The following is a 23,157-nucleotide window of genomic DNA, read 5'->3' on the forward strand; positions in this document are numbered from 1 at the left end:
TGAAATTAAAATCTGAACCATTACAGCATTTTAAATTTGAGAAGCATAACAAGCTATATCTCACTGGTTTCTGTAAAGAATATGCTCGCATAGTAAAATATAAAAATGTTAATAAATGAAAATACATCTTTAAGCAAAATTAAACAATAAAGGTTAATCCAGTTAAATAAAAAAGTAGAAGTACTTTTTGAAATTATATCTAAACAACTCAAACAACTCAAAAAAAAAATGGGCAAAGGAACTAAACAGATATTCCTCAGAAAAAGACATATCAATGGCCAACAGGTATATGAAGAAAAGTTCATCACTGTCATTAAGGAAGTGAAAATTAAAACCACAATGAGCTATCACCTCACACCAGTAAGAATGGCTATTATCGAAAAGACAAAAGATAACAAATGTTGGCAAGAACCTAAAGGAAATCCTTGCACACTGTTGATGGGATGTAAATTAGCATTGCCATTAGGCAAGCAGTATGGAGGCTCATAAAAAAATTAAAAATATAACTACCAGTGATCCAGCATTCTCACTACTAGGTATAGATCCAAAGGAAATCAAATCAGTATGTTGAAGAGAGATCTGAACTCCCCTGTTCATTGTAGCATTATTCAATTCACAATAGCCAAGATATGGGAACAACCTAAGTTATCCATCGATAGATTACTGGATGAAAAAAAACGTGGTATATATATGCCCTAGAATACTATTTTGCCTTAAAATGGAAGGAAATCCTGTCATTTCTGACATGGATAAACCTTGAGGACACCATGTTAAGAGAAGTCAGCCACAGAAAGACAAATAACACATGATCTCACTTAAAAGTAGAATTTATAAAAGTTGACTCATAAAAGTAAAGTAAATGGTGGTCACCAGGGTTGGGGGGAGAAGTCTGGGGAGAAGTTGGTCAAAAGATATAAAATTTCAGTTAGGAGGAATACAAATAAAAAAATAAATAAAAATTTTACACATCTAACTTGTGTGTGGTAAAAATAAGATGACAATTAAATATGCTAATAGGTTTTTCAACAAACAAAACCACAGAGGCTGATTAAAAAAAATGCCAAACATGTCAGTTTTCACAACTTTACTACTTTAAGAAACCACATTATATTGGAAACTGAAGGAATGAAATAAGGTGTTATTCAGACAAGACAGCAGACTACTCACTCTGTACCTTAACGTTACTTCATATAACATCCTGAAAGGTTATGTGTATTTAACTAGAAGCTTAGTGTATGCATAAAAATAAAACTGCCTCCATTTAAATCAATAGTCTTTCATTCTGTAAGAACTTCTAAAATTATTGATATAACACTGAATACTGAAATGAAACTACATAAAAATGTTCATATTTCTTACCATTTTAAAAATGAGATGACACGTGGCTTCCACATTATAAACCCACAAAATACTAGCACAAAAATAGCTTGTAAAGGAAATAAGTTTGGTCGTCATTAGAACATCTGTTTCTATGGACATCTGCATCCAAATTTTGTTACCCTGATTTGTTTTATAGTACTTAATTTAATAAACAAGTTAAACCTTTAGCTTCACAAGTTTGAGACTCTTCTAATGGGCTGAGGGGGGAAAAAATGTCTTTTTCTCTATTTGACTTAATTTGTGAAACACACACACACACACACACACACACACACACTGAAAAGAATACTCTCTCCACAAATGTTCACATGTTAATGAATTGTAATAAGGCAACACTGAATCTGAGAAAAATCACTACCATCAAACTGCTCACCATCATACCAATTTATAGGTTAGAAATTTCAGTGTTTTTAAATCAAAAAAGGTAAGAACAACTAAGAACGCATAGAATTTGCTTTCCATTTCCCAGAGATGCTTGACAAAAATAATCAGCAAAAAATGTGAAACAGGTAAAGTTCCTGAATATGTATGTAGTTCATTAAAAAAAAATTATACCTATTAATTCACGGCCACCCTAAAGCAATTTCATTTGAAGGAATTAAGTGTTAAATTCACTCAAAAGTGTACTGTAGACTGATGCATTAAAAAAAAAAAAAAAGAAAGAAAATCTCTCAGGAAAAATCTATAGGTTCTGGGATAAGAAATGTCTCGACTGATTAACTTATTCAGAAGTCCTAATATGCTCTCTATAATGTATGCCAACCTAGTTAACCATCACTATCTTGTAATTTCCTTCTTCCAGTAATATAAACTGTCCTTAAGCAGAAAGATATTAGTAGAAAGAGCAAAGAGTTTGAGATAAATCTCCTTTACTTCTCATTTCCTACATAGCATAAGGCAAACCACTCTGTCACCCACCTTGAGACTTTTTATTTTTTTTTAAGAGACAAGGTGTCAGTCATCCAGGCTAGAGTGCAGTGGCATGATCAGAGTCCACTGCATCCTTGAACTCTTGGCCTCAAGCAATCCTTCTGCCTCAGCCTCCCAAGCACCTAGGACTACAGGTACAACTGTCATACCTGGCTAATTCAAAAATTTTTTTAGAGATGGGATCTCACTGTCTTACCCAGGCTTGTCCCAAACTCCTGGCCTCCAGTGATCTTCCTATCTCTGCCTCCCAAGGCACTGGGATTACAGGCATGAGCCACTGACCCCGGTTAGTTCTTTACAAATAAAACGGGGATTAATAACTACTTATATTATGCTGTTGACATATATATGACATCTTATCCAATAAGTGCTTAACATGTTATTCTGGTCCTTAGTAGGTACTACTCCTTTGTTCCACTTATTCCTTCCAGAGATCTTCAGAAAATATCACCATAAAAAAATAGCACGGCCGGGCGCGGTGGCTCAAGCCTGTAATCCCAGCACTTTGGGAGGCCGAGGCAGGTGGATCACGAGGTCAAGAGATCAAGACCATCCTGGTCAACATGGTGAAACCCCGTCTCTACTAAAAATACAAAAAATTAGCTGGGCATGGTGGCGCACGCCTGTAATCCCAGCTACTCAGGAGGCTGAGGCAGGAGAATTGCCTGAACCCAGGAGGCGGAGGTTGCAGTGAGCCAAGATAGCGCCATTGCACTCCAGCCTGAGTAACAAGAGCAAAACTCCGTCTAAAAAAAAAAATAGCACATTTATTAGGACTATACCTAAAGCTGAGTTATAGCTTAAGGCCACAGCTGTTCCATTTTGATATACATTTTAAATTCAGCTTACATTACATACACCATTATTTTATTTGATGAAACCTTAATTCCCCTACCTCTCCTTTTTTTAACCTTTCTTTTAGCAAAACTCAAGCTTGGATGTATTCTACTATTTATTTATTGTGTCTGTATTTACCAGAGTAGCAATGTGCTGCTAGAGAAAGTCCCAAAGCTGAATAGATTAATACCATCATAAAAGCAATCACCAAGTTCAAATTTATTCTTAAGATTGTTTAGGATTTCTAGGTTTCTCTGGGAAGTTCCACTCTTCTTGACTGTTTTGAGTCATCATTACTTTTCTCAAACTTTTGACCCATGGCACTTTCAGTAGGCAACTACATTTCCTAATTTACAGAGAAAGCTAAAGCCATAAAACAAGAATTTCTTCAATATACTGCTACTAAACTTACCAACATCCACATTCATTTCCTTTCTTCTTGTAATATAAGGGGTGTCTCTTCTATCTGAGGACAGTCCTGTGCTCTGTATCCCCTACTCCTCATAAACTTCACTAACAATTAGCCTTTCTCCAATTTATTAACCACTTTCTAATCAACTGTATTCTTCTTATCTATATTTAAACATGCTCTTGTCTCTCCAGCCTTAAAAATCTTAACGATACATCTTTTAAGCTACCTTCCCTATTTGTTTACGTAACTCAGGTACAAAACAAGTTTCCATAATGTTAGGAAAAGATTTTGTTGTCATGGTAACAAGCAGTCAACTTAACTAATCAACTTAAGCCCACTTAACCAATCAACATTTCAACTTAATAAATATGTTCCTGCCAGCCAACCCATCAGAGATAGCCACATTCCTCTAAGGCTAGCTGAGTAGCTGAGTACTCCAATAAAAATGCTTCTATATGACACCAATCAACAGTCTTTCCCTGACATCACTCCCTCCTACCTATGAAGGTCTACCAATGCCAGATCTCCATGCTTCCCCCATGCCCCACATAAGATTCACAGTCTGTTATGCTTGAAACCACTGCCTGAGCAGCATAGTCTTCCCTTACTTAGGGAGGAAATAAATCAAGTTTATCCCATCCTTTGAACAGTCAAAATTAAATTATCTCTAAAGGTTATCTATACTAGCTGACTTCACTTGCTCATCAAATCACTCACTACACGGAAACAAATTTCATTTAAGTTACTACAGACTAAAAGTAGGTCCAATCCAACAGATTCTAGATCTCACTTTCCCCTTCAAGAGCATCTGTTAGTGTTAACCATTTGGTCTTTCTTAATACACTTTCCTACCTTTCTGTTCATTCGATATGTCTCCTATTTAGGATCCTTCTCTTTGACATCTAAATACAGGAATTTCTCAAGACCTAGTTGCAAGTATCTCTTCTTTTCACTGTATTTAGCCCATTCAACTGTTTTCTGGGGAAGAATTAAGACCAAATATTCTAAGGCTTCCATTATGAGTATGTGTGAACTTCTGCGCATCTAGAACGTTAACAGCTAGTTACCATCTTTGAAAGAACTGACAAAACCTCAGTTGAGAAAGGTTGCTCTCTAACCTCTTCTACAGTCCACCTTATCCTGGTTTCAATTACCACCTCTACGCTAATGAATACAATTTCTATCTGTAGCTTAGGTATCTTCTCTGAACTCCAGACATAAAGTGCTGTTTAAAATGTCCAATGGGATGTTTCAACAGTAACTCAAACCCAACATGTTCAAGGATGATAGTAAATACAATCTTTCAATCTACTCTGTATCTCAGACATTTAAATTTCTCTGGAATGTAAGCTCTCTAGAAATGTGAACTGCGTATTTCCTTTACTATCATAACCTCACTGCCAAAAATGCTGTACTGTATGAAGGGTAAGTTTTTATTGAATAAACGAATCTAGTAGCTATAGCAAAAAATCATGCATTTACAATGCATTAAACATACTTTCTGACATATAATAAACGCCTGAGAAAATGCATTATTGTCTTCAATAAATTTTTCTTTCTTTTTTTTTTGAGACAGAGTCTTGCTCTGTCACCCTGGCTAGAGTGCAGAGGTGCAATCTTGGCTCACTGTAAATTCTACCTCCTGGTTGAAGTGATTCTTGTGCTTCAGCCTCCTGGGCTAGGATTACAGGCACCCGCCATCATGTTCAGCTAGTTTTTGTATTTTTAGTAGAGATGAGGGTTTCACCATGTTGGCCAGGCTGGTCTTGAACTCCTGACCTCAAATGATACACCCGTCTCAGCCTCTCAAAGTGCTGGGGTTACAGGCATAAGCCAACAAACCCGGCCTGTCTTCAATAATTAAAAGGAAGAAAAAACAAAACTCTTATGAGTATGAAGTGAGGCAGGCAAGAAAATTAGAAAAAAAACAAAGTACAGAAAAACAACACCCCCCGCAAAAAAAAACTTTTCAAATAATCAGAGTTCTCCGAACATAGTAAAAGCTATCTAAGGTATAATAAAAACTTTGCTCAGAAGAAATGAAAAGCTCTGTATTTCTAGTTGTGTATCTTATATAACGTTCTTCTCTCTGCCAAGAAAACAAATAAGATATAATATAATCAATTTCTTCAAAAAGTGTATAATCTAGTTGGATAAAGGTAAGATACAGAAAAAAATAAACCCAAAAGGGCTCCTCCATGATTTCAGAGTTCATACCAATTTAGGAAAAGTCAATAAGCTTTCATTTTTACTTGCTGAACATATGTCAAATTATGCCTGCAAATTAACAGAATTTTGGGATAAACTCAAATATGTTTACAAATTGGGATGCTATTGAACAAAGAAAGGCATGTTTCTAAAAAAATATTTTCGCTGAATTAAAGGTAGTTTCTTACTTATTCAACTGAATGTAACATCATTTGGAAAGTTAAGAAAAGTTTCTTACCATTAAAACAGTCTTGGAGGAATCACCAGAGTATCTGAGACTGAATACTCCCAAAGCCCCAAGAACACAAAAGAAAGTAAATGTAGCCAAATTTCGAATATCTAGTAATGATTCTATAAGTGGTATTGTTCCCATGGTCCAATCACAGCAGAGCTCTGAAGGATTTAATAAAAGCCAAGCATTCACAGGAAGGAGGTAGTTAAAAGTTAGCTGCCTTGTAGGAGTTGGGCTTACAGCAGCTGGGTTATCAAACCTGTATAAAGAATAAAACAATGATTACAAATAAAACTTTTAAAATACAAATTTATTTACATAAATAAAATACTTAACTATAAAGATATTTTATATATCATCTTATTAAACAGAAGACACAGACATACGTTATGTGTACCTCAGACTCTTGCTAGAGTTCAAACTATCAAAACTTTAAGAAATGTCTACTTCAGAGAAGTGATATTTATGAAGGATTGTTTGAAAGGCAAGCAGGTCATTCATTTTTGTTTATTATTAGAATAATTTAGTCATGTACCTATAATATTACAGTACTTCAAAAGTGTTCAATTAAACCTTCTGATTAAAAGTAGTAACAAAATCTTGAAGATTTATTGTTGTATGTTTTATATTAATCACTTTTGAAAACACTCACCAATGCTTTCCTACATGAGACATTTCTTTTAGAGCAAAATGCTAATTAAAAATTAAGCTTCCTAGAAAAAAATTAGTATGTTTTTCTCCTGTCATAGACAGAGAAAACTATATCACCTAGAAGTTTTCTTCCCTCGTTTCTTTGACTCCTAGGAAGCTAAAAACCAAATTTCTAGCACAAAGTAGTAACTATGTAGGCCTATGTAATACTTTGTGTTCTACTTTTTCTCTTAGTAAATACTAATGTAAGCTTATATCATAGTTTGTCTTTTACCAGGCCATGACATATATACATTTCATTAGTTCAGTCTGTGTTCTAAATTTTGTTGGCTATAATATATAGTACTTTAAAAACCAATTTTCTCATTTTAAAATGAGGAAGTCAATGAAAAATCAACTGCTACCACTTACTTGACTTGATTTTCTAAAAACATATCAAATAGATGATAAAAATAAATACTATTTGAACAAATAGTATCATTTCAAAATTTTCATATTGAATCTTACAACTTACATATTATTTTTCATATAAAAAATTATAAATCTTGAGCGTCTGAACTTGAATTCTCAAAATAGCCAGCAGAACTGAATAAAAAAATACTTATTATTCACTATTCAGTTTAGTTTTAAAAATTAAGTTTATTTAGGATAGCTGATTTAAAAAAAGAGTTACTGTCAAAATAAATCATATTAAAATCAACTTCAGAGGGTAATGTAATAGAAGAAAATTTATACATACATATACACACATACACACATATATACACAATTCTGAAATGCTTTATTTGGAAAATATATATTTATATGCTTCAAGGATCATATTCATACCTATTCAAATATAAATACATTCACACCTACGAACCATATTTTTAGACTGTAGATAGGGAAACAAAAAATAGTTGGTTCAAATTCCCTAAAAGGAATAATAACAGAACAAAACAAATGAAACTAAGAAGTAAAGAAGGAAATACAAAATCTATATATAAACAATTCAGTCTACTCTGTTTCTAATACTGTAATATCTGCATGAGTTCATTTTAGCATGGCTAGACTCAGAGGTAAAAATTCAGGACATTAAAAATTAATTATTCTTTAAAGCAAAAAAAATGCTAATGAGGACAGTTATGTGGAAATATCACAGTTTTGGATTTAAAAAAAATTATCTGAATAAAATTTATTCTAACCAGTGCCAACAAAGCACTATCATGTAACATAACGTGAATACCATGTTAGCCTTTTGTTAAAAATAAAAGTTCTTGCAAGTAATGCCAATAACTTAAAATTGAACAGGGAAATAGTATAAATTTCATTTTAAATTTTAGCCAAGTCAGGTGAAATGAAAAAAGGCTAAATGTTAAAGCAGAAAAATACAATATGCAGACTTAAAATTCAGTGTATCTTCTGCTTTCTAGCCTTAAACAACTAAAAAACTATATAAGAGGTATTTTTTTTTTTTTAACACACTGAGCATAAGGTAAAAAAGGACTTGAATACCTGAGAGAAGAAAAACAAATAAGGGAGATCTATCTGGAAAGAGTTTAGTATCTGGATAGAGTTTTTAGTCGGTAAAACAGCAAGAGGGAACCCAGGCTGAGCCCAGCGGATATACTGAATTGAGAAAACGAAGCTGGAAGCCCTAGGAGTGCAGGGGGCTAGAATTAGTGAGGCAGAATCCTGACAGAAGAAAGCTGCTGAGAAAGAGAACTTGAGACATCTGCAGAGGGTCTCTCTCCAGTTTTCAACATGAGTTTTTTTTTTTTTTTTTTTTAAGACAGTCTTGCTTTGTAGCCCAGGCTGGAGTACAGTGGCACCATCTTGGCTCACTGTAACCTCTGCCTCCCAGGTTCAAATGATTCTTGTGCCTCAGCCTCCCAAGTAGCTGGGATCAGACATGCACTACCACATTGGCAAATTTTTGTACTTTTAGTAGAGATGAGGTTTTACCACGTTGGTCAGGCTGGTCTTGAACTCTTGACCTCAAGCGATCCACTCACCTTGGTTTCCCAAAGTGCTAGAATTACAGGCGCGAGCCACCACACCTGGCCCAATATTGATCAGTTCAAATCAGCATATATATTTGAGGAAATACCCATGGTGGATGTAGTGGATTGAATCATGTTTCTTCAAAATTCATGTCTACCCTAACTTCAGAATGTGGTCTTATTTGAAAATAGTTTCTGCCAATACAATTAGTTAAGATGAGGTCATACTAGGTTAGGGTGGGCCCTAAATTCAACAACTGGGGTTCTTATAAAAAGAGAAGAAAGAGATATATTAGAATAAAGGCAATATGAAGACAGAGAAGATTGGAGTGATGGAGCTACAAGCCAAGGAATGCCAAAGACTACTAGCAACCACCAGAAACTAGGAGACAGTTATGGAACAAATTCTTCCTCACAGTCTCCATTAGGAGCCAATTGTGCTGACATACCGATTTTGTATTTCTGGCCTCTTGAACTGTGAGGGAACAAATTTCTATTGTTTTAAGCTATCCAGTTTGTAATTATTTGTTACAGCAGCCTTTGAAAAACTAATACAATCAGAAAAAAACCTCCTGAATGTATTAGAGCTAAAAAATCCCCAAATATACAGAGCCAGGAATAGTTCCTTGGCAGACAGTGTGGCAATTTTCATAATGCACAGTTCATATTGAATAGTCAAAAAGGTCTTGCATCAGTAGTGAAGTGAAATTAGTCTCATCCTAAATGCTGTCATGGTCCCACAAAACAAAGCTTAAAAGCAAGAATGAAGGATAAAACATTTTCCAAGTAACTTAAATGCATCCCAGAATAAAACTCAAAATTTATAGAATACATTAAGGTAAAATTCACAAACGGCAACTGTTCAACAATTACTGGGCATGCAAATAAGCAGAGAAATACAATCTACACTGAAGAGAAAATTTATTCAATAAAAACTGACCAAGGAATGACATAGATGATAGAATTAGCAGGCAAGGACATTAAAGCAGTAGAACATGTAGAGATACAGAAGATATAAAAGACTCAGATCAGACTTCCTTCTGGAGATGAAAACAGATTCTGAGGTAAGAAATAATTAGACAAGGATGGGCACAGTGGCCCATTCCTGTAATCCCAGCACTTTGGGAGGCCACGGTGAGTGGATCACGAGATCAGAAGTTTAAGACCAGCCTGGCCACGATGGTGAATCCCTGTCTCTACCAAAAATACAAAAATTAGCCAGGCATGGTGGCAGGTGCCTATAATCCCAGCTACTCAGAAGGCTGAGGCAGGAGAACTGCTTGAACCCGGGCAGCAGAGGTTGCAGTGAGCTGAGATCATGCCACTGCACTCCAGCGAGTGAGACTCCGTCTCAAAAAAAACTTAAGACAAAATTAAGGGTAGATTAGATATTGCGGAAAAAAAGATTACTGAACTTGATATAGCAAAAGAGACTATCCAAACTAAAAATGATAAATGATTGAGGGAAAAAACCAACATCAGTACAACTTCAAGAAACGTAAACAGACTTAAGTGACATACAAGAAAGAGAAGAAAAAGACAAGATAGCAAAAATATTTGAAGATTAGCTAAATATTCTCCAAAATTTACACATTAAAACCTATGGTTTTCAAGAAGCTCAGTTAACCTAAGCATAAGAAACATAAATATATAAGAAACAATAGTAAAGAGAAAATATTAAAAATAAGCATAGAGAAAAAATACACATAACATACATTAACATAAACATAAGGATGAAAGAGGTTTTGCCACTGAAAACAATACAAGCCAGAAGCCAGTAGGTTTACATTTTCAGAATATGGAATGAAAAAGTCAGTGTAGAATTCTCTACCCAGAGAAAATATCTTTCAAAACCAGGTACTTTTAATCAAGAAGTGCTAAAGAAAGTCCTTCAGGAAAAAGGAAAAATAATACCAGATAAAAATCCTATCTAACAAAGGAATAAAAAACATTGGAAATGGTAACTCCAAGGTTAATGTAAAATACTTTTTCATTATTTAAATTATTTCAAGACAACAGTTTAATGCAATGTATGTTCAAGGAAAACATATGCAAACTGCACAAAAGCTAAGTTTTTACATACATAAAATGCATATTATATATATTTATGCTTTATATGCTATTATATATATATTTTATAATATATAAATATATATATGTATATATTCGAAATTAGAATATTCCTTGAAGGTAAACTGTGATAAGCAGAGGATGTATTCTAAAACCCTAAAGCAATTCTAAAACAACATGAAGATTTATAGCTAATAAGCCAACAAGGAGATAAAATGAAATATTAAAAAAGGATCCAAAGGAAGGTGGAAAGAGAGGAAAAAGGAAGGGAACAAAGAATAGATTGGACAAAGAGAAAACAATTTTAGCAAGATGACAGATTTCCATCAAACTGTGTATCAATAATCATATTAAATACAAATCAATGACATATCCCATTTAAAAGTAAGACTAAATACAAATCCCATTTAAAAGTTATATTAAATACAAATCGATGACATATCCCATTTAAAAGTGAGATTATCCAACAGAACAACAAAAGAAGACCCAATTGTATGCACACAACAAGAAATCCTGTTTATAAATAAAAGCACAGATAAAAAGTAAAAAGATAGAAAAAGATATACCACATAACACCTAAGGAAAGATAGGTGGGATAAGACAAAGTGAATTTCTGAGTAAAGACTATTACTAGGGATGAAACTCATTTAATAATTACAAAGGGATCAGTTCCTCAACATAACCTGAGAATCCTAATTGTTTACGCACTTAATAGCAGAGCTTCAAAAACACATAAAACAAAAACCGATAGAAGTGCAAGAAGAAATAGCGAAATCTACAAGTATAGCCAGAGATTTCAACATTGTTCTCTCAATAACTGACAGAATGAGTAGACAAAAATCACTGAGTATATAGGAGACTAAATCAACACTAACCTTAACACTTAACCAGTTTGGGATGGGTCATTCATTATCTTTATTGTGGGGGCATACATGTCAAAATTTACCAATCTATAAAACTTAAATATATGCAGTTTAAAATATGTTAATTATATCTTACTAAAACTGTTAGAAAACAAAGTAAATAAAATACTTTCTGGAACATTTATGATCACTTAAAATCGAAAGTTTAAAAAAAATGGAGAAAATAAAGAACCAGAATGTCATACCTGGTGAATACTGGAAGTTGGGATTGAATAACCTGGACTCTAATCACAACAAGTAATAATGTACTGAACATCAAGACAATGAGTTTTACTAGTGTCTGCAGCATAGAAAATGGAATACTACCCTTTCCACGGAGAAACTGTCCAGCTGTAGTACATAATAATGGCAAAGTATACTGAAAAAGAAAAGAAATGTTATAAGCAACAAATAACAATATACCACAATGTTTTCAATACTGTAGTACTTTCTGTTGCAAGATTAGATACAATTATAATTATAAAATTAATATGGAAGAATGTGTGATGCTAATAACAAATACAACTGAGCTCAATAGTCTTACCCAACAATAAATTGTACTATATAGTATTACTGCATACTTTTCCAAACTGCCTAATGATTCCATTATTGAAACTTAAAATACAGTTATTAAAACACTGAAAGTGTCATAAAATGTTAAGTAATATTCAGTAGGTATGAGAATAAAACATGATTTCTGGTGTTATTATTGGTAAACACACCAATGTATGTAATGATACATTTAGAAACTAAATAAAATCTAATCTACTAGGATAAAAGACATCAACAAGAAAATTCATATATTGATATTTTTGCTTACCCCCTGGGCAATAAACACTTCATACACACAGCAAATTCCCACAACTGTTATTCCTTGTTCTTTACACAATGTTGCAACAGCCACTAAAAACACTGTCAATGCAACTGGAGTCCATACTGCAGTTTGAGAAAAGATAAAAACTTAGAAAACAATTTTATAATATCAAAAAAAGATATTTTAAACTTTACTTGTGGTTCCATACCCATATGAGTGCTATTTCCCATTAATAAATACTATATACTTTTAAATATATTTAAATTTTATAATTTTTGCTTTATACATTCAAAGCAAAATAGCAACATGTATAATTTGAACTGAAAATTTTTTACAGAGAGAAAAATTATTTAATCAAATACTAACTTTTAAAACAAAGGGTGGTGAATTTGGAGAAGAGAAATTTACAGATTTGAGTGTCACAATTAATGAGCTATCAATTTGAAATGAAGACAAATTCCTGAAATTATGACATACATCTTTATACTTTATTAAATTGATAAATTATTAAAAACTGAAAATTTACAATTATTGGGAAAAGTAGGGTACCATTCTCTCTCTCTCTCTCTCTCTCTCTCTCTCTTTAGAAAGGGTCTCACTCTGTCACTCAGGCTGGAGTAAAGTACAATGGTATGAGCATAGTTCACTACAGCCTTGAATTCTGATGTTCAGGCAATCCTTCTGCCTCAGCCTCCCAAATAGGACTATAGGCATGTGTCACCACATCTGGCTATATTTTTTTAAATTTCTGTAGAGACAGGATCTTGCTGTGCTGCTAAGATTGGTCTCAAACTCTTGGCCTCAAGCCATCCTCCCACCATGCTGGGATTCCAGCTTGAGCCACTGTGTCCATCTCATTCTTATAAAAATTAAAATCAAAGTGGTTAACAACAGGCACTTAAATCAAAACTATGCTTCAAAAAATTTGCAACAGACTATAAGTTCTATTTAAATGAAAAACGTACTTCATCGACATTAAATAAATGCCTACCATGTAGCAGTAATTTGATTAAAGAGTAATGAACTGCGAAAGTAATTCTGTACCTACTACTAACTTGCTTGTGAGTTTGGGCAACTTTCCTGAGCTTCAGTTTTCTTATGAAAAAACAACCTCTATTTCTTTTCCAGTTAAAAAAAATATCTGGTAGTATGACTGTATAACCTCAGATTTTATTAAGAATATTAACTAAAGCAAAAATTCAAATAATTGACTTACATCTAAATATAAACAAGAACAGAATTCATGAACTGAATACTTTTTCTTTTGTCATTGGGCTTAATATAGAAATTCACCTACTTCTGAAATTGTTTTCAAAGCACTCTACAGACTAAAATTACTCTAAGAAAAAAGAACCAAAAACAAAGAAATAAATGAAAAAAGCCAAACCCATGAAACTGGTGTGGATACTAAGTATAATAATACTAAAAAAAAAAAAATCTTATCTTATTAGGCCAAAATCATCAATACTAATATATTATACTACAAAATGCTAAATTCAATAATAAATTCATAGAAGAAGAAATCAGAAGATGGTTATTTACAAAACAGAATGGACCTCATGTGGACTTTGAAGGATATACAGGACATGAAAAAACTGCGAAAGGTGGACACACGAATAAAGAAATAGGGACGAGAGTAAGCTAGGTAAATGAAGGATATAGAGAATAGTATGAATGGATGCGTAGATCTACATAAAAACTCGTGGGAAATAATGGCCTTGAAAGAAAGCAGGTATTTTAAACAGTTTATATAGCTAGTTTAGCATACATTATTTCACCGAATCTTAAAATCACTCTGTGGAGTGAGAACACAATGTAATCATACCTAATTTTAAGATGAGGAAAGAATTTTAGATCTTTAAAAAAAAAAAAGTAACAAAGAATAAGGAGACCAAGACTTTAACATGGTTCTTCTGATTTTAAATTCAGAGCCTCTTAGTAATTTGTATTTCTATGCCAAGGAAGAAAAAGCAAACACTTAACCTTTATAACCCTGAATTCCATCTCAGCAACTAAGAGTAATAAACGCAAATGCCTTACTGAAACCAATCACTTCAGTTCTTCAACCTCTAGTGACTATATTACTATATAAATATAAACACTTTGATTTTATAATCAGATCTCTGTGGTTAAAGTTACCACATGTGATTTTGTCCAAAATAAGTACACCTGGTAAATAAGTTAAGGACACTTAGATCCATTTCCATTTCAAACTACAGGCTTCTAAATTGACTCTATATATGTAAAAGAAACATATCTTCAGCAATCACTTATTCAAACAGTTATTTTAAGTATCTACTACATTTCAAGGGTATAGGGAAGAGAGATGACAATCAAACAAGTAATAATATGCTTTGTCAAATGGTGACAAAGTGTAAGTGTTATAGAGAAAAAAAGAGGATGAAGGGAAATAAAAATAGCACCACTGGGAAAGATGAGTGGTGCTACTGATGACATTTAAGTGGATATTTAAGCAGAAACCTAAAGAAATAAAAAATCAAGTGTAAAGGCCTTGAGATTGGATGATCATGCTTACAAAAAGGGTATGAGACATGAATAATATAGAAATTAAAGTGATTATAAATAATTACAACTTGAAAACCTTTGTATAGGACAGTGTACACTAGATACAACAGGGAATAGAATGATGTGGAAACTGTGGCTTCAACAGTAAAATTACTGAGTACAAAGCATCCTAGTGGTTAAGAGGATAAAGAGAGGTCCAAGGTAGGTTTTAGTATTTTTTCAATTAGAATTTAAAATATATCATTCACTTATTTCTTCAAAATACACATACTAAACACCTACTGTAAATTAGGAATCATTCTAGGAAATGAAGATCAAAAAATGGAGAAAAAGTTACATACCCTAATGAAGGTCACATTCTATTGTGAGAAAACAATAAACAAAAGAAAAATGTAAACTATCTATTTTCAGGCTAGAAATGAGTATTTTCAGAAATGTAAATTAAAGGTATAGAAAACAACATTATTCTGTTTTTGTTTCAGTCAAACGGTGAACTAGCTTCACCTCAAAAATCAACCCTAGAAAAAGGTAAGTGAGAGGGAAAAATGGTTTCTAAGACCCTTTTGTTTTCGTTTTTGTAAAAAGACAAAAAAAAAAATACTCCTTAGCATTTCGAGGTTATACTAAACATGTGTAGTTCTGCGAGTGCTATGAGAAATTACATTTAAAGCAGAAGACAAGAGTAAGAATTTTTTCTTAATCTTTTGTTCTATCCTCTCCTGACTACTTTGGATAGATCACTACCTGCTCCATTACTGAAGAAATATACAGCTACAATGGTTAGTGGGTGTTACAGAGGTAAAAATCAGAGCACTTTAGAAGTCTTGATGGAGTAAGAGGTATATATTTTTTTAAAGGTACAAAAAAACCAATCACTCCTAGGTAGTAATTGCTACATAGTTACCACTTAAACTCAGAGAAATAGTGGACTGGCCTCTTAATGCTGATTCTCTTAAAGAAACCACAGAGTGTGCCTAGTAGCACTGGCAGGAACAACAGTGATCCACAGTAGCTCTGCGGAAAGTGGAACTTTAGATCCTGGTTTATAATTGCTTTCATCCCTTCAGAATCACAGGGCGAACAAAGAATAACCCTGGCCTTTTCCTTTAAACAGGCACAGTGCTTTATAACTTTAGAAGAATATGTGGTTTGAGCTCACAAGCCAAAATAACTAAATATCTGAAGGGTACAACAATCATCAAGCAGAGAGAACAAATTAACATATACTACTAAATCAGAATTAAAGAGACAGATCAAGAATTTCAAGTAAGTAATTTTTTAAAAAATCAGGCAAGATATCAGAATTGTGAAGAATAAGAAATCATTAAAAAGCACCAAGTACAGGTATTTGGAACAAAAGATATGATATGGTAAAACGCTATTTCAGTTAGAACAGGGAAGGCTTTTCTAAGACAGAAATACTTAAGCTGAGGACTGATAATACAAAGTAGTATATAAATGAGACTACATAAAGATCTAAGAGAAGAAAATTCAATAAAGGGAAATGCAGGTATAAAGGTGGGTGCTCTGCCTTTTTAAGAACAGCAAGAAGGTCTATCTAGCTATAGTGAAGAGAGCTAGGCAAGAATGGCAGAAGATATGATTAGACAGGTAATCAAGAGCCTGATTATAATCCTGCAGGCCACAATATTTTCTAAGTTTACCATTCGGGCTTTGGTGAAGATGGTACTTAAAGAGGATATTGGCTTGCAATTCCATATTAGTTACTAAACTACTTCTTACTGCATGATGCACTGCACAGGCAGGGGACTATTATTATTAATATTATTTTTATTTTATTATTATTTTTTTACATTTCTTTATTTTTAAAACACCATGTACCCCTAAAAAATATGAAGCATGCTGAATTTTTTTAACACATGAAGAACATGTAAGATTGTTGCATAGGTACACACATGGCAGTGTGGTTTGCTGCCTTCCTCCCCATCACCTCTATTTGGCATTTCTCCCCATGTTATCCCTCCCCAACTCCCCACTCCCCACTGTTCCTCCCCTAGTTTCCCCCCGACAGACCCCAGTGTGTGATGCTCCCCTCCCTGTGTCCATGTGTTCTCATTGTTCAACACTCGCCTATGAGTAAGAACATGCGGAGTTTCATTTTCTGTTCTTGTGTCAGTTTGCTAAGGATGATGGTTTCCAGGTTCATCCATGTCCCTACAAAGGACACGAACTCATTGTTTTTCACAGCTGCATAGTATTTCATGGTGTATATGTGCCACATTTTCCCTGTCCAGTCTATCATTGATGGTCATTTGGGTTGGTTCCAAGTCTTTGCTATTGTAAACAGTGCTGCAACGAACATTCATGTGCATATGTCCTTATAGTAGAATGATTTATAATCCTTTGGATATATACTCAGTAATGGGATTGCTGGGTCAAATGGAATTTCTATTTCTAGGTGCCTGAGGGGACTATTATTATGCACATTTAACAGATAAAGTAATGAAAGCACAGAGAGGTTAATCTCCTGATGTATTACAGTGAATGGAGCCAGTAAATAAACAGTGGAGCTAGAATTTGAAACCAGACTTTTTAGTCCATGCTTTTAACTACTATGCTAGGCTGCCACTCAAACTGCTTTTAAGAAGGCATTATGCAGAACAGCAAGAGGCAAACCTACTTACATTACAAATCCAGAACACTCTAGATGTTTGGCTAAATCATGTGTTTCTTCAAACTCAGTTTCCACACATAAAACTAAGCTTCCTGTCATGGGTACCTTGGAACTACAGTGAGAAAATCCCCCCTCCGCCCCAAGAACTTAAACTTTAAGGGGAATCAAACAAAGGTTTGTGCCCACTGTGCCCACACTGTAAAAATCATTTTTATTGCCTGGAACTTGTTTTTTGACAATGGCAGACATCATTAAGACTAATGAGCTAACATATATGAAGAAGTTTCAGGGTAGGTGGTCACAAGGTAAGAGGTCAATAAATAGTTATGATCAACACACAATAAAAATTATACTCTAGCAGGCTTTTAACCTTGCCTAAACAATATCAGTCTACTGGGTGTTGTTTACTGAAAGACAATTGAAATGGTGATACCTATATCATTTATAGATAACAGAAGAAAGAACTAGAACTAACTCTAAAACTCCTCTATTCTAAGGTTACTTGGATTTTAAAATTAGAATATACAAAATCTATTAGCTCATGATAAAAATATAAGCTATACACAAACTTCTTAAATACCAGCAATGTTACATATTTCATATTTTCATACATGCTAAAGTAAAACAATACATAAACATAAATCCCAAGTGTGGAATATAATGTATTATAAGAAGAACTTGGAGTAAATAAAAATTCCTTGATCAAGTTTTAGTGCTATTAAAAAAAAAATAAAATGTTAGACACTTACCTATGGAATTGTCTGGTCCTTTTGATCTGGTATATGACAAAAAAGCTGCTAGAAAAAAGATAGATGACAAAAGTTCTGCTCTTCCTACAACTCCTGTTACCTAGAAAGGAAAAAGGAAGGGGCTTCATATTAATAAAAAATATCTTGAAAAATTACTATATATACTAGTAAAAACAGTTTAATATCTGTAATCTTTCAAGTGCACACTTCTGTTTCTTAAACATTCTTTGGGTGCCCTCAGGTGGTGAATTTGTGTATCTTACATAAATAGAAATTTATTAGTGAATCTAACAGTTTTTAATTATTTTTTAACTTAACCTTGAATAATAATAAGACTTACAAGAAGTTTCAAAACTAGTAGAAATTCTGTGTACTCTTTATCTAGCTTTCTCCAATGGTAACCACTTAAATATGGTACAATATCTAGAATTTAAGTCCTTACATATTTTCTTAAAATATGAGTGTTAACATACAAAGGTATCACGAATTAAAAAAGTTATATCCCATAATAAATCTGAAAACTAAAGTTTAAAAAGACAATAAACTTTAAAAAGTCCTTTTAAATTAGTATTCATTAAAAAAAGTGAGCAAAGAACTGTATTCATATATATGTTTCTAAACAGATTTTTATGTTCTTGAATGAAAAAATGTTTGTTTCAAAAATTAATTTAAATATTTTACACAGTAGGAAGTTAGACTTTGTGTACTAGAAAGTTAAGAATTAACCGTACAAATTTAAGAGTCTTCAAATATTTGGATTAAAGTCAGGGTTAATTTTTTTTTTCTTAAAAATATATACCATTATAATCACTGCAGGATTTGAAAAAAAAAATAAAAAAGGAAGAAAAAAGAAAAAAAAAGTCAATTCATAGTTTTACTTACTGCTTCTGTGTGTACTGGGTGCACTGCAAAAAGTAAAGAAGCAATCACACTACTCTTGTTGTCCAGAAAAAGTTTGCACACTTTGAGAAATATCACACTAACCACAGCATGAAAAATCATATTCAGGAGATGATATGACATTGGTTTTAGTTCACTTAACAAATAATTTAAGCGAAATGTCAATACTGTTAAGGGACGATAAGACTTGTGGCTTCTCTCCTAAAAGGAAAAAACAATCGGTGATTATTAAAGTACCTTGGTCCAACAGGGTACAAAAGCTCATCATTGCATTTACTATTAAAGATATTAATAACTACATTTTACTGAGAAATAACAATAAAATATGAAATGTCCTAAGAGTAAAACAAAAATTGAAGATAGTTTTATAATCTGAGTTTTTCTATTTCCTTAATCCACAAACAAGGTAATTTCCTCCTCTATATACAGTGGTCAGAGAATTAACAGTAAAAGGACATTTGATTAATTCCTCTTCAATATAACAATTTTTAAAAATAGTAAGACAATGCCAGCATTGGTCAAGCTGGAGCACAGGATTCTCTCCAAAATCTGCCTCCCTATCTATTAGCAACACAAAAGTTTATGAAACTACTGGCTAGAACTTCAAAAAGAAATAGAAGAACAGAATACCTATCAGTTCAATTAAAATAGCGATGGCTCAAAAAGGTACTGTCTAGTTGTTTTATGAAAAACATCTCCATAATGTATAAAATTGAATATATTAAACTAGAAATTCCCAAATTACAAAGAGTAATACAAGAGCAAAAACTTTCTTAGAATATGAAAATAGACACCTTTCTTTGGGTATTCATTCTCCTTTGGCAATAAATCAAATTTCATGTGAAGTACTGACTTCCTTTTTAAACTATGTTACATTTAATAAGAAATATTTCTTTCCATAAGACAAAATCAAATCAGATTTAATAATAAAACACACAGTTCAAATATGTATAAAATACTAATCAAGCTATTTTTTGTAGTTTCATACAAAGGGCAGTGATACCATTTGTATGTTTGTCCCCCTCCATATCTCATGCTGAAATGTGAGGAGGTTGAAATGTTGATTGTTGGGCCTGGTGGGAGATGTTTGGGTCATTGGGGGTGGTCCTTTATGAACAGGTTGGTGTTTTCTCCACTGTAATGAGTTCATGTGAGAGCTGGTTGCTAAAAAGAGCCTGGAACCTCCTCCCCTCTCTTTTGCTCCGTCTCTCACCATGAGATACATCTGCTCCCCCTTCACCTTTTACAGGGAGTAAAACTTTCAAGGCCTCATCAAAAGCCAAGCAGATAATGATGCCATGTTTGTACAGTGTACAGATCCATGAGCCAAATAAACATCTTTTCCTTATAAATTACCAGGTATTCCTTTACAGTAATGCAAAACAGACTAATACAGGCATCCATACTCAGCTTCTTTGCTCTTCTACTTCTTATCATATTTTGCTGTAACTCCCTGGCACACAAGTATAGACTGAAGCCTGTTTATCCTTACTAGGGAACATTAGGAAACACAAAGAATAAATCTTTCCCATCTTGAAATTAGGAACATTTTAGTATCTCTGTACTGAATATATACTCCATGATGTTCTATCTACTTAGAATGTTCTTTCCTGCTTGCCTAATTCCTCTACATCCTTCAAATTTCATCTCAGGGACACAAAGCTATTTTTAAGGCACTGTATTGAATTGATATGATTTGTACCAGAAAGTAGAAAAGGACTCTAGAAACCCTTTTAAGTATCTGAAATGTCACTGTGGCAATAATGGAATATTCTAGGTGAAAGGATGTAGTCAGAAAGTAGAAGGAAATATGTATTTTGAATTGCAGTATACGTAATTGTTCAGTTAGGTTTATTAGATATACATATACTATAGGTGATGATCAACTAATAGACCAATTATTAACATAACTAATTATTCACATAATTCATTAAGAATCTAAGATTCCACTGTGACAAATAATCATCAGCCTATTAGATATCAAGTTTACTTTGTGAAAACACCTAGGGCCACTATGAATCAAACAATTCAGATCATTACTACTTTCAGGCAAATTAAAGAAAAACTTAATTATCCATGATATTAGTTGGCAATAAAAATACACGACAGTATAATGAATGAATAAGCTAACAGTTCCCTGTTAATATGAATCGCAATAAAGGAATGGCAAAATCATAATGTGATAGAATATCTGCAGAGGTTACCTTAACACAAGGTACTTTATAGCCCAAATGCCAGAGAAGGTGGCTCATTACAGCCCCCTGGCCTTCAGCTATGGATAAACCAAATAATCACCTGGATGACTTAAAACAAAAAGCCTCACCCTCCCTCCCACACAAAACAACAACTAAACACACAAACATACAAAATAAGACAAAAATAATGATACTGACATCCCACTCTGAGATTATCTGAAATAGCAGGTTTGAATAGAACCTTAGAAATATGTTTTTATTGTTTAAACGCCCCAGGCAGATTCTAATATGGCAGTCAGGGTTGTAATCCAGTGAACTATCAATAAACAGACTATTACATATCTATAGAATAAGCCCACTAAAGACATAATCTAAACACAGAGAGGTTCATAGGAGTCCAAAGACCCTTAATATGGCAGTATTCAGATGGCTTAGGAGCATGTCCTAAGCCCAAAATGTGTTTTTTAAGACCTACATTAGCACAAAAATTCCTGTAAGATATGTGTGGACATATGTACCTTAAGCTATCATTACTTGATGACATCAACAATCAGATCTTTGAAAATGCTCATTCATTCCAGGCTTATCATAAAACCTATGACACCTAAGAACTATCTAGAATAATTTTCCCCTAATGTCACATTTGCCTACAGGGAAAGAATATGCCCATCAGAAAATACAAGGAAATTACACTCTTCACTTTTAATAAACTGTTATTCTAGTTTGCCCATCCATTCTGTCAGAGCATATTATGAGTCTTTTTCTTAGTCTGTTTGCTTATGGGCTCTCTGAACAAAATCACATTTTCAGTCTGCAAAGCTAAGAAAATCACTAAATGGATCACTGACACCATAGTACACAATATGTATGTGTGTCACTGCTCAAATCTCATATCAAAATATAATCCCCAATATTGGAAGTGGGGCCTGGTGGGAAATGATTGGATCAGGGTGGTGGATTTCTTATGAATGGTTTAGCACCACCCCCCTTAGTAATGTATTCACTATAATGAGTTCTTGTGAGATCTGGCTGTGTAAAAATGCGTAGCACCTCCCACTTTGCTCTCTTGCTCCTACTTCTGCCATGTGAAATGCCTGCTCCCACTTCACCCTCCACCATGACTGGAAGCTTCTTGAGGCCTCCCCAGAAGCAGATGCTGCTATGCTTCTTGTACAGCGGTAGAACCCTGAGCCAATAAAACCTCTTTTTTTTTTTTTTTTAACAAATTATCCTATCTCAAGTATTTTTTTTTAGCAATACAAGAATAGCCTAACATAGAAAATGAGACCATTTAATCTGGCCAGCTAAACTATCAGTTCAAAACCTCAACATTATGACTAAAATCACAACAGATACTAGCATAAATTGAGGGAATGGACATATACTTCTGAGGGTCTCTGGGGATCAAAAGTAGGGGTAGAGGAGAATAAGCTGTCTAGAATAATGTATAGTAGGGCCATATTTTCCCTTTATTATCAAAAGATTTTTTTTTTTTCAAAAGCTAGAATTGGGTGAACAAAAAGGCAAATAAGGTCTTCCTACTAAATAAGACAAAAATAATTATTATGTGCTTGTGATCAGAGGAATGAAAGATTCCATCCCTAACCTTGAGAGGCTTCCAAATTTGGGGACTGGGAAAAGAGGCCACAATGACCCAGGAACAAACTATTAATATTACAGAGTATTTACATGTTACGTTTCAACAATTTAGTCAGTATCTATGTGCCATGCATT

At 33.5% G+C, this 23,157-nt stretch overlaps 1 protein-coding gene across 2 annotated transcripts in view; it reads right to left on the bottom strand.

The window, feature by feature from the left end:
• The window catches only part of TMTC3 (transmembrane O-mannosyltransferase targeting cadherins 3), a 52,096-nt gene that overhangs the window by 21,726 nt on the left and 7,213 nt on the right, over nt 1-23,157 (bottom strand). For both annotated transcript variants that reach the window (XM_012469371.3, XM_012469370.3), the window contains exons 3-7: nt 19,211-19,429; nt 18,329-18,428; nt 12,425-12,540; nt 11,811-11,983; nt 6,006-6,258 (exon numbers count right to left, since the gene is read on the bottom strand). In XM_012469371.3, the coding sequence (XP_012324794.2) occupies nt 6,006-6,258; nt 11,811-11,983; nt 12,425-12,540; nt 18,329-18,428; nt 19,211-19,429 (861 nt within the window). The remainder of the gene's footprint in view (nt 1-6,005; nt 6,259-11,810; nt 11,984-12,424; nt 12,541-18,328; nt 18,429-19,210; nt 19,430-23,157) is intronic.

This window comes from Aotus nancymaae, unplaced genomic scaffold (genome assembly GCF_030222135.1).
Source record: "Aotus nancymaae isolate 86718 unplaced genomic scaffold, 86718_ANA_hifiasm-v0.15.2.pri h1tg000016l, whole genome shotgun sequence".
Taxonomy (NCBI): domain Eukaryota; kingdom Metazoa; phylum Chordata; class Mammalia; order Primates; family Aotidae; genus Aotus; species Aotus nancymaae.